At 53.5% G+C, this 12308-nt stretch overlaps 1 protein-coding gene across 5 annotated transcripts; it reads right to left on the bottom strand.

Moving 5' to 3' along the window:
• Positions 1-115: 115 nt before the first annotated feature.
• LOC120385144 (maestro heat-like repeat family member 5) lies at positions 116-5889 on the bottom strand. 5 transcript variants are annotated; one of them, XR_005589293.1, is made up of 5 exons: positions 5521-5889; positions 4725-4914; positions 1923-2060; positions 1657-1774; positions 858-1133 (listed from the first exon to the last, which is right to left on the bottom strand). XR_005589293.1 is itself a non-coding variant. In XM_039504252.1 (5 exons), exons 3-5 carry the CDS (start codon positions 1970-1972, stop codon positions 1065-1067), a joined length of 237 nt encoding a protein of 78 aa, XP_039360186.1. In that variant the 5' UTR covers positions 1973-2060; positions 2505-2918; positions 4725-5102; the 3' UTR covers positions 858-1064. The 5 variants fall into 5 exon arrangements, 3 of the variants coding, with proteins under 3 accessions (XP_039360186.1, XP_039360188.1, XP_039360185.1); XM_039504252.1 differs by lacking the exon at positions 5521-5889 and adding an exon at positions 2505-2918 and having other exon boundaries at positions 4725-5102; XR_005589294.1 differs by lacking the exons at positions 858-1133; positions 5521-5889 and adding an exon at positions 116-172 and having other exon boundaries at positions 4725-5102.
• Positions 5890-12308: the final 6419 nt, after the last annotated feature.

The raw sequence follows: 12308 nt of genomic DNA on the forward strand, positions 1-12308 counted from the left end.
AGCTCTAACAAAGAACACAGACAAAGGCTTCCCTCCACAGAGATTTGAAAAAAATCTTGTCTCTGATTGGTCCTCTGGTCAGGTGGTCATCAGGTACTGCATGTTAACCCTTTACAGGTAAAAGGGACCTTAACCCTTAACTATCTGTTTATGACAGGCTCTTGTTCTGCATCTAGGAAGAAAGAAGGAAGAAATGCACAATATACAAATGACATGTTCTCCCCACAGCGACTAGTCCAGGGAAGCCAAAGCATAGAGCCAGGGCATGGCAACAGCCAGTATGAGCCCATGCACCACAGTAGCACCTCTCTGGAGTTACTATTGTGTTCTCCAGAACCTCAGCTTTCATTTTCAAAAACAAAAGTTTGCAGGTCTGACAGTTGTGGAGAAAAATTTAAAAAATGTGAAGAGATTGTAACTCCTGCAGAAATGAACCAGCAGAGAACCTGGAATAGAGTCCTGCCACCCAACCGAAGCAGATGGGACCTGGCTACAGGGGTCAGCTCCAGGTGGGAAAACAACCGGACCCTCTCAGGCTTGGGTCAGGGCCAGCTGCAGAGGGAGCGAAGGAGTCACAGCGTTTCTAACTCCACAGCGCCTGCAGTGCAGCGGGGGCCGCAGACAGCAGCAGCGGGGTACACAGCCGATGTGCCGACCGCACAGGCAAACGGAGCAGAGTCCGCACAGGCAGGACACAGAGGCAGGAGAAAAATTTAAAAAATGTGAAGAGATTGTAACTCCTGCAGAAATGAACCAGCAGAGAACCTGGAATAGAGTCCTGCCACCCAACCGAAGCAGATGGGACCTGGCTACAGGGGTCAGCTCCAGGTGGGAAAACAGGCTTAGGTCAGGGCCAGCTGCAGAGGGAGTGAAGGAGTCACAGAGTTTCTAACTCCACAGCAAGGCTTGTGTGGGGATCTCACTCTCATTTCTGAGCTATTCGATAGACATCGGCTTCCTTGGTCCCCCGGACAATCCATGCCTCTCACTTTTTCTGGCTGAAGCACAATACTGCCAAGGCCCCGTAGACTGAGCCTGCGTATGATGGGATTTGTGTCTTTGATCTACTCCATGAACTGCGCCCGGAGGTCTGATTTTGTCACTGTCGTGGCAATAGAAGCACTCTGAAGAAACTGAAAAGAGCCAAATCAAGATCTGGATGAGGAGCAGAGATCTTACTGTGGAGTCTGTTCCTGGACACTCATCTTTACCAAATGGCCACTTACTCCCATACAAAGTCTCTGGTGTGTAGGGAGCCAGGTGCTGCTCTTTCAGTTGGTTCAGAACTTAGACTAATACACAAGTCACAAATAAACCCCCAGGGACAGGGAATCTCCAGGCCCCACTGAGTGCCATGGAGCGACCCCTGGGGCAGAAGAAAAGCAGAACCCCAGGAAAGGTGAGGAGAGAAGCATGGCCTTGGGGCACCGGAGAAACATCTCCTCTTGTCACATGATCCCACCTAGGCACATCCAGCCAGGAGCGATCTCACCCTGTCTCTCCCTCCCTCTCTGTGCCATGCCCCACCACCATCCATGTGCGGAGAGGAGCTAGCTGGCTGGAAGGCTGCTGAGCTGCTGACAATGTGCCCAGAGCTTACTGGCCTGAGCTGCTCTCCAGAAAGCCCACTTGTGCCTGTCAACTAATGAATCTCACCTCAGTGCAGAAAGTCATGGCGATATTTCTCTGCTCCTCCTCCTTCTCACTCTGGACAATGCTGACGGCCTCTCTGAAAGCTGCAGGGAGCTGAGGGTTCTCAAACTCGATCATGGCTCTGGAACATAGAGCAGAAAGTCCCTTGTGGTTATCAAAGGGGAGAGAGAGTTCCTCTCTAGTTGCTGGGCTGAGATGGCAGCCTGGAACAGAGGAATATTTCACATGGAAATCCCATTCCCAATGAAGAGGAACCTTTGGGCTCCTACCTTGCAATCACGCCAACACCCTGCGAGTAGTAATTGCGGGAGGCTATCATGTCTCAACTCTGCTGTAACTGGATGCCAGCAAATTCCTTCCAGTCTCCAGGCATGGAAAAAAGAGTCTTCACAGCCTCCACCGATGTGCTAAAGACAAAAAATACCAGTGTCAGGTAAAGAGATCAGCCCCAAGCATGGCAAATCTGCACATGCCCTGGCACACACAGTATGGACAGCAGGAGCTAGCCTCCCCAAGGATAGATCTAGTGTGATATCATGGTGCTTCCCTGCCCAATGGGCCCTGTCGACACTGCAGTTCCATTGAGTTTGTAACCAGTTAGTGACACTGTAGCTTCTGAAGATGGTTGATGTCATCACTCAATGCGGTTGAATACTTGATTCTTTACTGTGACAGGTAACAGGACTCAAGCAGGCATGTGGGGCCAGATCCTTAGTTGGCATAAGCGAGCAAAGCTGTGTCAGTTTACACCACCTGAGGTGTCTTCTGGCGCTCTCTTTTTCCCATGTAGATGGAGGCCCCTAACTGTGCCCACAGAACCAGTTGAACTGGTCCCTCTTCCTCCTGTTTACCTGTGACACTGACATCCTGCGGTGCCTGGTCCCATGTGCTGCTGGTGTGGCTCTGTCCACGTTCTGGGACAGAGGCCCACAGATTTGCTCAGGGGTCCTTGGCAAGTGCAGATCCATCACATACTGCACTTGCCTGATGCAGAGGATGAGCATCTAGGGATACATTTCCAGGATGGCTTCTCGGTATCCCCATAGGAAAAGGACCTCGTAAATGGTCCTCATTGCCTGGAGGGGGGGAAGAATTTCACTCAACTATCCCAGTCTGCCATCTGCCCCCATTGCCACTCGCTATTGTCCTTTTGTCATGTCTCAATTCCTCTCCAGTGTATTACAAAATAAGATTGGCTCCTCAGAGCGGAGGAGACATATGAAGGCTCCTGAACCTTCACCCACTCCTGGAAGCAGGATGGAGCCCTGTGGAAAGATCAGAAGAGTTTGGATGATGTTATTCCCCGTTCTTTCTCTTAATGCTGCAGACTCTGTGCTTTGGCTTTCCAGCCATGACTGGACAGGCTGAAACCATCCAGAGTAGATCCGTTCTCATAGGCCCAGTATTTCTGGCCCAGTCAAAAGTGGTGGACATCTCATGATCCCGTGCTGGGAAGATTTCTAGGCAAAATTTACAGAGACAGAAACCTGGATACTTCCAAGACACACCCCAACTGCACCTGCTCACTAAAGGGCCACCTAGAGCTGAAGGCAACTGAGCCAGGGTACCAGCAGAGAAACCACTTAAGATCTGGTTTCAGAGTGGTAGCAAAAACGTTTTGTATCAGCAAAAACAAGGAGTCCTTGTGGCACCTTAGAAACTAACACATTTATTTGGGAATAAGCTTCCGTGTGCTAAAAATCTAATGTCCCCCTGCTGATACTCACACTTTCTTGTCAACTGTTTTAAATGGGCCACCTTGTTTACACTGGCTTCATTAGCACTACAAAAATGCTTTCCACCCCTTCTTGGTGGATGCTTCCACCCCTTGTTGAGATTAGCCCACTTCCACCTTAATTGAATTGGCTGGTTAGCACTGACCCCCCGCACTTGGTAAGGCAACTCCCATCTTTTCATACGCTGTGTATTTATACCTCCCTACTGTCTGTTACACTCCATGCATCTGATGAAAGCATGCACGAAAGCTTATGCCCATATAAATTTGTTAGTCTCTAAGGTGACACAAGGACTCCTCGTTGTTTTTGTATTCTGTGTTGTAATTGAAATCAATATATTTGAAAGTATAAAAAAATTCAAAAGTATTGATAATACATGTAACCTGGTATTCTATTATTGTTTAACAGTGCGATCAAAAGGCCATTAATTGACAGCCCTAGTTATTGGCTTTGGATGGAGCCCAACGGGAAATCAGTAGAAATTCTTTCCCAAACACTCACCCACTGTCCTTCTGAGCTCAGAGCTGCCAAGGGGCCGGATGACATCCAGCGCCCCGTGAATACTGGCTGAATGCCCTCACATGGATAAGGAGAGTCCTTTTATCCCCCGTTTGTGACAATAGAGACCAACCCCCTGCTGGCTGACAGGGCACATGCAGCAGATCTGGGCGGTGTTGGCAAGGAGCGGTACCGCAGTGCCGGTCCTTGGAGACGTTCTCTGCTTAGGAGAGTGCACGGTGTGAGCTCTCACCGTGCAACCCCCACGCTGCAGTAGTTACTTTCTGCAATCACAGCCCTGATGGAATCACATGGCACAGCCCTGGAGGGGGAAATGCCCAAGAAACCCACCACAGGAGCATTTAACCTCAGAAAGGGGAACTGCCCAGACGTGAGCAGGCTCGTTAAATGGAAATTAAAAGCAACATGCCAGGGTGAAATGCCAGCCAAGCGCACGGAGACTGTTTAAAAACACTGTACTAGAGGCTCACACTAAATGTACACCGCAAACAAAAAACAAACCCGTGCAAGGATAAAAAAAATGCCCCCATGGCTAAACAGCCGAGTAAAAGAGGCACTTAGAGGCCAAAAGGCACCTTTCAATATTGACACCCGACTGTGCAGCCCGGGGGTTCTCCCCCAGGAGTTCTCCTGCTCCTTCGTTGTCACCGCAGGCAAGAGTCTGGCAGTGGGAATGGAGAGGGGGTGTCTGCAGGCAGAGCCTTCCATGGCTACCTGAATGGGAGCCTGGCAGGCTTGTGCCCGTGATGGTGAAGGGCCCAGATTCAATCCCCATCCGTGCCCATGGTGTCTCCGTGTGGCCATGGGTTCCCTTACCCATCACCGCAGGCTGTTCAGTAGGTGGAGGAGAACCTGGCCATGGAAGAGGCAGCGTCTCTGGACTGAGCAGCACCGGAGCTGGGGGAGCCAGGCAGGAGCTTCTGGTACGGGAGGTTTCACGTGCGGTCCATGGAGCTGGAGAGGACAGAGCTGGGCCCAGAGTCCTGGGGCAGCTCTCAGTTAGTTCCTGTAAGACCCAAAGGAGAATGTCAGATTCAGGCCCTACTGACCCCTGGGCACTTCCCAGAGAGGCTGCCCAGACACAGCCAGCAGGATCCTCTGGCAACACAGCTGGGCCCTGTCCTCCCGATTCCTTCCTTCCCTTCCCACTTGGCCCAGCCTCTCACAGCTGCCCCCTACCTTTCTACCGCCAGCCTCGCCTTACCCCCCAATCCCACGATTCCCACCTACCCCCAGCGCTTACGCCCAGAATTTCCCCTTGGCTGCTGCCCAGTCCTCAGCCCCAGGAATCCCTGCTCTTTGCTGTCCTCTCCAGTGCCACCGATCTGCTTCCCTGCCAAGGGAGCCCCCTCCTTGTCCAAGGTCTCCTGCCCTCCCGCCAGGTCCCCACAGCCGTCTCTCACTCACTGCTGTCTTCTCCGCCAGGGCCGCTTTGGAGCAGGGCCATTCCAGGCTGTCCAGCCACCCTTCTGTGCGGTGAAGCACATCGGAGCGGGGGGGGGGAGGGGGGAGACGATGGTTCATAGAGTTTCATAGAGCTTAAGGCCAGAAGGTACCATTGGATCATCTCATCTGATCTCCTGAATGTTCCAGGCCATTAAATTTCACCCACCTACAATTTGAGTCTCTCACTGTAGGTCATTTTCTCCAGCTCTCAGATCATTTGTGTGACTCTTTTCTGCACCCTCTCCAATTTAACACCATCCTTTAAAAACACAGACACCAGAACTGGACGTCACCATTCCATTATCTCTCTCACCAATGCTATAGAGAGAGGTAAGATCCCCTCCTTGCTCCTACTCATTACTTCCCTATTTATGCATCTGGGCAAGGGGGACCTGGCCATGGAGGTGGAGGAGGACTTGGCTTTGCCCTCCTCATCCTCTTCCTCATCCAAGTCATCCTCTTCCGCTTTCTTCTCCATGACGACATGCTCCATTCCCATGGCCCGGTCCTCCCCCTCCTCCACTTCCTCCTCTATGGTCAGGTCCTCCTGGACAGGTTCTCCTCCTCCTTTTCCTCCTTCTCGTCCTCCTCTCTGGCCAGGTCCTCTTGCTCCTCCTCCTCCAGGGCTAGGTCCATCTCCTTCTCTTCTTCATCCCCCTGCATTGGCACATCCTCGTCCTCCTCTGTTCCTGGGTCCTCCTAGTCTATAGCCAGGTCCTCTACCTCCTCTTCCGCCTCTTCTTCCCCCTGCATGGCCACATCCTCCTCCTTCTCCTCTGTGACCAGGTCCTCTTCCTCCTGCTCATTCTCCGGGGCCAAGTCCTAATCCTCCTCCACTTCCTTTCCCTCCATAGCCAGTACCTCTTCTTCCTTCTCTTCTTTCTTCTGAATGGCCACATCCTCGTCCTCCTCCATTGCCAGGTCCTCTTCCTTCTCCTCCTGCTAATTCAGGTCCTCCTTTCCCTCCTCTGTAGCCAGGTCCTCCTCCTCTCCACCTGCTCCATGGCCAGGTGCTCCACTACTGTGGCCAGGTCCTCCTCCTCTTCCTCCACAGGCAGGTGCTCCTCTTGCTGCTCCATGGCCAGGTCCTTCTCTTCTTCCTTTTGCTCCATGATCAGGTGTTCCTCCACCAGGGCCACGTCCTTCCTTTACCTTCTTCTTCCTCTTCTTTTACCTTCTTCTTCCTCCTCCGTCTCTGTGGTCAAGTCCTCTTCCTCTTCTGTGGAGAGGTGCTTGACCTCCTCCTCTTCTGCAGACACGTTCTCCTCCTCCTCCTCCTCTTCTTCCTCTTCTGCAGACAAGTTCTCATCCTCCTCCTTTTCCTCCTCTACGGATATGTCCGCCTCGTCCTTTTCCTCTGTGGTCAAGTCCTCCTCCTCTTTTATGGCTAGGTCCTCCACCTCCTCCTCTTTTTCTGTGATCAGGACTTGCTCTTCCTGCTTCTCCTCCTCCTCTGTCTCTAGCTCTTCCTCCTCTTCCTCTCCTTCTGCGGCTGGGTCTTCATTCTCCTCAGCCTTAACCTCAGGCGCAAGGTCCTTATCTGACTGGTCGGAGGGGGTTCTCTGCATCAGACAGACAAGGGCAGAGGGTGAATCTTGCTGGGAAGGGGGGAAGAGGAAGGACAGGGGTGTAAAGGGATGGGGAGAGAAGATTTAATGTTTTCCCCTCCCATGTTAGCATCCAAAGGCAGAGAGATCCCCACACTGCCCCTCCCACAGACCCCAGGCCCCATAGCAGACAAGTCCGGACACTGTCCCTCTCACAGACCTCTCAGCCCCAGGGCCCCATGGCAGAGAGATCATAGAATCATAGAATCTCAGGGTTGGAAGGGACCTCAGGAGGTATCTAGTCCAACCCCCTGCTCAAAGCAGGACCAAACCCAACTAAATCATCCCAACCAGGGCTTTGTCAAGCCTGACCTTAAAAACCTCTAAGGAAGGAGATTCCACCACCTCCCTAGGTAACCCATTCCAGTTCTTCACCACTCTACTAGTGAAAAAGTTTTTCCTAATGTCCAAACTAAGCCTTCCCTTCTGCAACTTGAGACCATTACTCCTTGTTCTGTAATCTTCTACCACTGAGAACAGTCTAGATCCATCCTCTTTGGAACCCCCTTTCAGGTAGTTGAAAGCAGCTATCAAATCCCCCCTCATTCTTCTCTTCTGAAGACTAAACAATCCCAGTTACCTCAGCCTCTCCTCATAAGTCATGTGCTCCAGCCCCCTAATCATTTTTGTTGCCCTCCGCTGGACTCTCTCCAATTTATCCACATCCTTCTTGTAGTGTGGGGCCCAAAACTGGACACAGTACTCCAAATGAGGCCTCACCAGTGCTGAATAGAGGGGGATGATCACATCCCTTGATCTGCTGGAAATGCCCCTACTTATACAACCCAAAATGCCATTAGTCTTCTTGGCAACAAGGGCACACTGTTGAATCATATTCAGCTTTTCGTCCACCGTAACCCCTAGGTACTTTTCTGAAGAACTGCTGCCCAGCCATTCGGTCCCTAGTCTGTAGCAGTGCAGGGGATTCTTCCGTTCTAAGTACAGGATTCTGCACTTGTCCTTGCTGAACCTCATCATATTTCTTTTGGTCCAATCCTCTAATTCCCCACACTGTCCCTCTCACAGACCTCTCAGCCCCAGGGCCCCATGGCAGAGAGATCCCCACACTGCCCCGCCCACAGACCCCTCAGCCCCAGGGCTCCATGGCAGAGAGAGCCCCACACTGACCCTTGCACAGACCCCTGAGCCCCAGGGCCCCATGACAGAGAGAACCCCACACTGCCCCTCCCATAGACCCCTCAGCTCCAGGGCCCCATGGCAGAGAGATCCCCACACTGACCCTTGCACAGACCCCTGAGCCCCAGGGCCCCATGACAGAGAGAACCCCACACTGCCCCTCCCATAGACCCCTCAGCTCCAGGGCCCCATGGCAGAGAGATCCCCACACTGCCCCTCCCAAAGACCCCTCAGCCCTATTCCCCATGGCAGAGAGATCCCCACCCTGCCCCTCACACACCCCAAGCCCCATAGCAGACAAGCCCGGACACTGCCCCTCTCACAGACCCCTCAGCCCCAGAGCCCCATGGCAGAGAGATCCCCACACTGCCCCTCCCACAGATCCCTCAGCCCCAGGGCCCCATGGCAGAGAGATCCCCACACTGCCCCTCCCATAGACCCCTCAGCCCTATGGCCCCATGGCACAGAGATCCCCACACTGCCCCTCCCACAGACCCCTAAGCCCCAGGCCCCATGGCACAGAGATCCCCACACTGCCCCTCCCACACACCCCAAGCCCCATAGCAGACAAGCCCGGACACTGCCCCTCTCACAGACCCCTCAGCCCCAGGGCACCATGGCAGAGAGATCCCCACACTGCCCCTCCCACTGTGTCCTTCCTACCGCAGTAAGTCGTCCTAACTGATGCTGCTCCAGCCACATGACTAACACAGCTGGATTCGAGGTAGCTTAGGTCGACTTACTGCTGTGTCTACGCTGTGCTGGGCCGACGGGAGACTTACCTTACTCCTGTCGTTCCCGGTGTAGTCCCAGAGTTGCCCGGAGAGCGCTCTGCTGTCAATTTAGTGGGTCTTCACTAGACCCCCACTAAATCGACCCTGGTGCATCGATCGCAGCAGACAGCCTCACAGCTGTGCTGCGCATCCACCCTGCACTACTCAGCCCCGAGTCAGAAATTCAGCTCCTGTGGGGTGTGTCACCCTGCTCAGCTGAAGATGCTCCCCGAGTCCCCAGTGATTTCTGCGATAACTTGTCTCCAGCCTGTTTGGGTCCATACGCTTCCCACGGGGAGGCTGTGCGTGGTCTAGTGACAAGCTCTGGTTGCTCAGGCCTGTCAGGGAAGGCGAGCTCCGGGGAACATTGACACTCTGGAGATCCCTCAGTGGAAGCACAGGCGGTGGGTATAATAGTGGGGGAAGCCTCCCCTGGCACAGCTGCCGCCAACCAGGCCCCGGATGCCTGGGCCCCAGTGCCCAGCCTGTGCTCCATCTCTTCCTGTATCTGCTTCCCCACTTCTCCCAACCCCATCTGCCCACTGCTGCCTGGCTGAGTTCCCCCTCTCCTCCACTGCACCCCCGTCTCTGGGGTCCCTGCTGCTCACCGTGTGCCTCCTCTTCTCCACCCCCCCCCACTGGGTCAGTCCTGGGGCCGATTTATGCAACATCTTCATAAATGATCTGGATGATGGGATGGATTGCACCCTCAGCAAGTTCGCACATGACCCTAAGCTGGGGGGAGGGGTAGATATGCTGGAGGGTAGGGATAGGGTCCAGAGTGACCTACACAAATTACAGGATTGGGCCAAAAAAAATCTGATGAGGTTCAAGAAGGACAAGTGCAGAGTCCTGCACTTAGGACAGAAGAATCCCATGCACTGGTAAAGACTGGAGACCGACTGGCTAAGCGGCAGTTCTGCAGAAAGTGACGTGAGGATTACAGTGGATGCTAACTCATATCAAGCTTCTCAGTGTGCCCTTGTTGCCAAGAAGGCTAACGGCATATTGGGCTGCATTAGTAGGAGCATTGCCAGCAGCTCGAGGGAGGTGATTTTTTCCCCTCTATTCAACACTGATGAGGCCAAATCTGGAGTATTGTGTCCCGTTTTGGGCCCCCCCACTACAGAAAGGATGTGGAAAAATTGGAGACAGTCCAGCAGAGGGCAAGGAAAATGATTAGGGGGCTGGGGCAGATGATGTATGAGGAGAGGCTGAGGGAACTGGGCTTATTTAGTTTACAGAAGAGAAGAGTGAGGCGGGATTTGATAGCAGCCTTCAACTACCTGAAGGAGGTTCCAAAGAGAATGGAGCTTGGCTGTGCTCAGTGGTGGCAGATGACAGAACAAGGAGCTATGATCTCAAGTTGCAGTGGGGGAGGTCTAGGTTGGATATTAGGAAACACTATTTCACTAGGAGAGCGGTGAAGCACTGGGATGGGTTCCCTAGGGAGGTGGTGGAATCTCCATCCTTAGAGGTTTTTAAGGCCCAGCTCGACAAAGCCCTGGCTGGGATGATTTAGTTGGTGTTGGTCCTGCCATGAGCAGGGGGTTGGACTGGATGACCTCCTGAGGTCCCTTCCAACCCTCATCTTCTATGAGTCTATCAGTCCTTTGTCCATCCCCTCAGTAGGCACCAACTTCCCCTCTGGCCAGTGGTGCTCAACTACGCTCTGCCCCAGGCCCCTCCCCCACTCCACCTCTTCCCCAAAGCACCGCCCCACCTTTTCCCTGGTCTGCCCCGCTGCACCCCCCAATCAACCCTTTCCTCTGCCCCCTCTCTTCCTAACCCTGTTCCCCCCGCGCCCCACTTCTATCCCACCCCACCTCGCCTCTCCACCATCTCCTCCCCAAGTATACCATCTCCCCTCCGCCCCGACCCTCCTGGAGTATCCTGAATTCCATGAAAGAGCTGTTTTGTGGTGGGCAGGAAGTGCTGGGAGGGAGCAGGAGGAGTTGCTCACTGGGGCCACTTGCATGCGAGACGCACTGCAGGCAGGGCAGAGCTTGGCTGCCAGTGGGTGCTAAGCACCCACTAATTTTTCCTTGTGGGTGCTTCACGCCCAGAGCACCCATGCAATTGGAGTCTATAATCCCCCTCCTCCAAATCAAAATCCCTAGAGATTTTGGGTGTCTCTCTCACTGTTGTTAATGTTACAAACTCTTCTGTGTGTGTGTCTCTCTGGGTGGGTGTCCAGGTGTGTTTATGGTTAAATTTATTGTGATGTCATGTATCCCAACAGCAAAGAATGTTCTGCTTCAGCATTCTTGCCCGGCCTTCAGTCTGCCAACTGGCTTGGTTGACAACGGCTGGTGACCCAAGGAGCTGCTGATAGGCCTTGGACTAGCCATCTCTCAACAACTTCTTGAATCAGCTATTTCCACAGGTGTTCGAACGAAGATGAGTTTTTACAGAAGGTAATTCCCAGATTCTGTTTCTGCTCCTTAGATCGCACATGGCAGGTTGGTGCCTCTTTCTCCTAGCCCAGGGGTGGCCAACCTGTGGCTCCGGAGCCGCATGCGGCTCTTCAGAGGTTACTATGCAGCTCCTTGCATGGCGCTGACTCCCAGGCTGGAGCTACAGATGCTGACGTTCCAATACGCTGTGGGGTGCTCACTGCTCAACCCCCGGCTCTGCCCCAGCTCCTGCCACCACCCCACCCCTTCCCCCAAGGCCCCTGCCCCTAGCCCCGAGCCTGCCATGCCCTCGCTCCTCCCCCCTCCCCACCACAGCCTCCTGCGCACTGCCAAACAGCTGATTGCAGCGGGCGGGAGGAGTGGGGAGGGAGGGGGAGGCGCTGATTGGGGGGGCTGCCGGTGGGAGGGAGATGCCGGGGGCTGGGGCGGTAGTGGATGAGGGCTGCTGACATATGACTGTGGCTCTTTGGCAATGTTCACTGGTAAATTCTGGCTCCTTCTCAGGCTCAGGTCGGCCACCCATGTCCTAGGGACTGGTGGGGGCCAGGGTTGCAACAGTCAGGTCTCAACGTTCCGTTTTGATTTGAACGTCGGCATCTTTCAGCTCCCTCCTGCGCCAGCCTCTCACCTTCTCTGGAGGCAGATTTCCACTGTTTTAACTTTCAGCAGACGAGTGGGGTGAATTTCAGGAGTATCACCTAAAGGGAAGATAACAAAACTGGTGTAGAATTTAGACTGATATCTCCATAAATAGTATTTCCTCTGGAGTTGCCCCAATGCACTCCTTGCCTTCCCGTTGGGAATAGAAACCTTTTGTCTCATGTAATGATTGTCTAATGTAGGTGTATTGTTCATTCCCTCTGGGGCACTGGCTACTGTCTGAACACAGGATAATGGGCTAGATGGACCTTTGGTTGGACCCAGGATGGGTGGTCTTGGGTTGCTTATGTTCTCTGTTGTATGAACCAGTCCTGGCTATTAGAGGAGCAGATGGCTTCAAAAGACCGGTCTCCTGGACCT

Source organism: Mauremys reevesii, linkage group 17, assembly GCF_016161935.1.
Source record: "Mauremys reevesii isolate NIE-2019 linkage group 17, ASM1616193v1, whole genome shotgun sequence".
NCBI classification, from domain to species: domain Eukaryota; kingdom Metazoa; phylum Chordata; order Testudines; family Geoemydidae; genus Mauremys; species Mauremys reevesii.

Excerpts from the sequence above, each read along its gene's own strand:
- LOC120385144 (XM_039504251.1), bottom strand. The coding sequence starts at position 5,432 with ATGAACCATCGTCTCCCCCCTCCCCCCCCCCGCTCCGATGTGCTTCAC. Across the intron at positions 4,915-5,315 it reads CCCTGGCGGAGAAGACAGCA|GAACTAACTGAGAGCTGCCC; the intron begins GTGAGTGAGAGA and ends TGGGTCTTACAG. Across the intron at positions 2,061-4,483 it reads TCGGGTGTCAATATTGAAAG|CACATCGGTGGAGGCTGTGA; the intron begins GTGCCTTTTGGC and ends TTTTGTCTTTAG.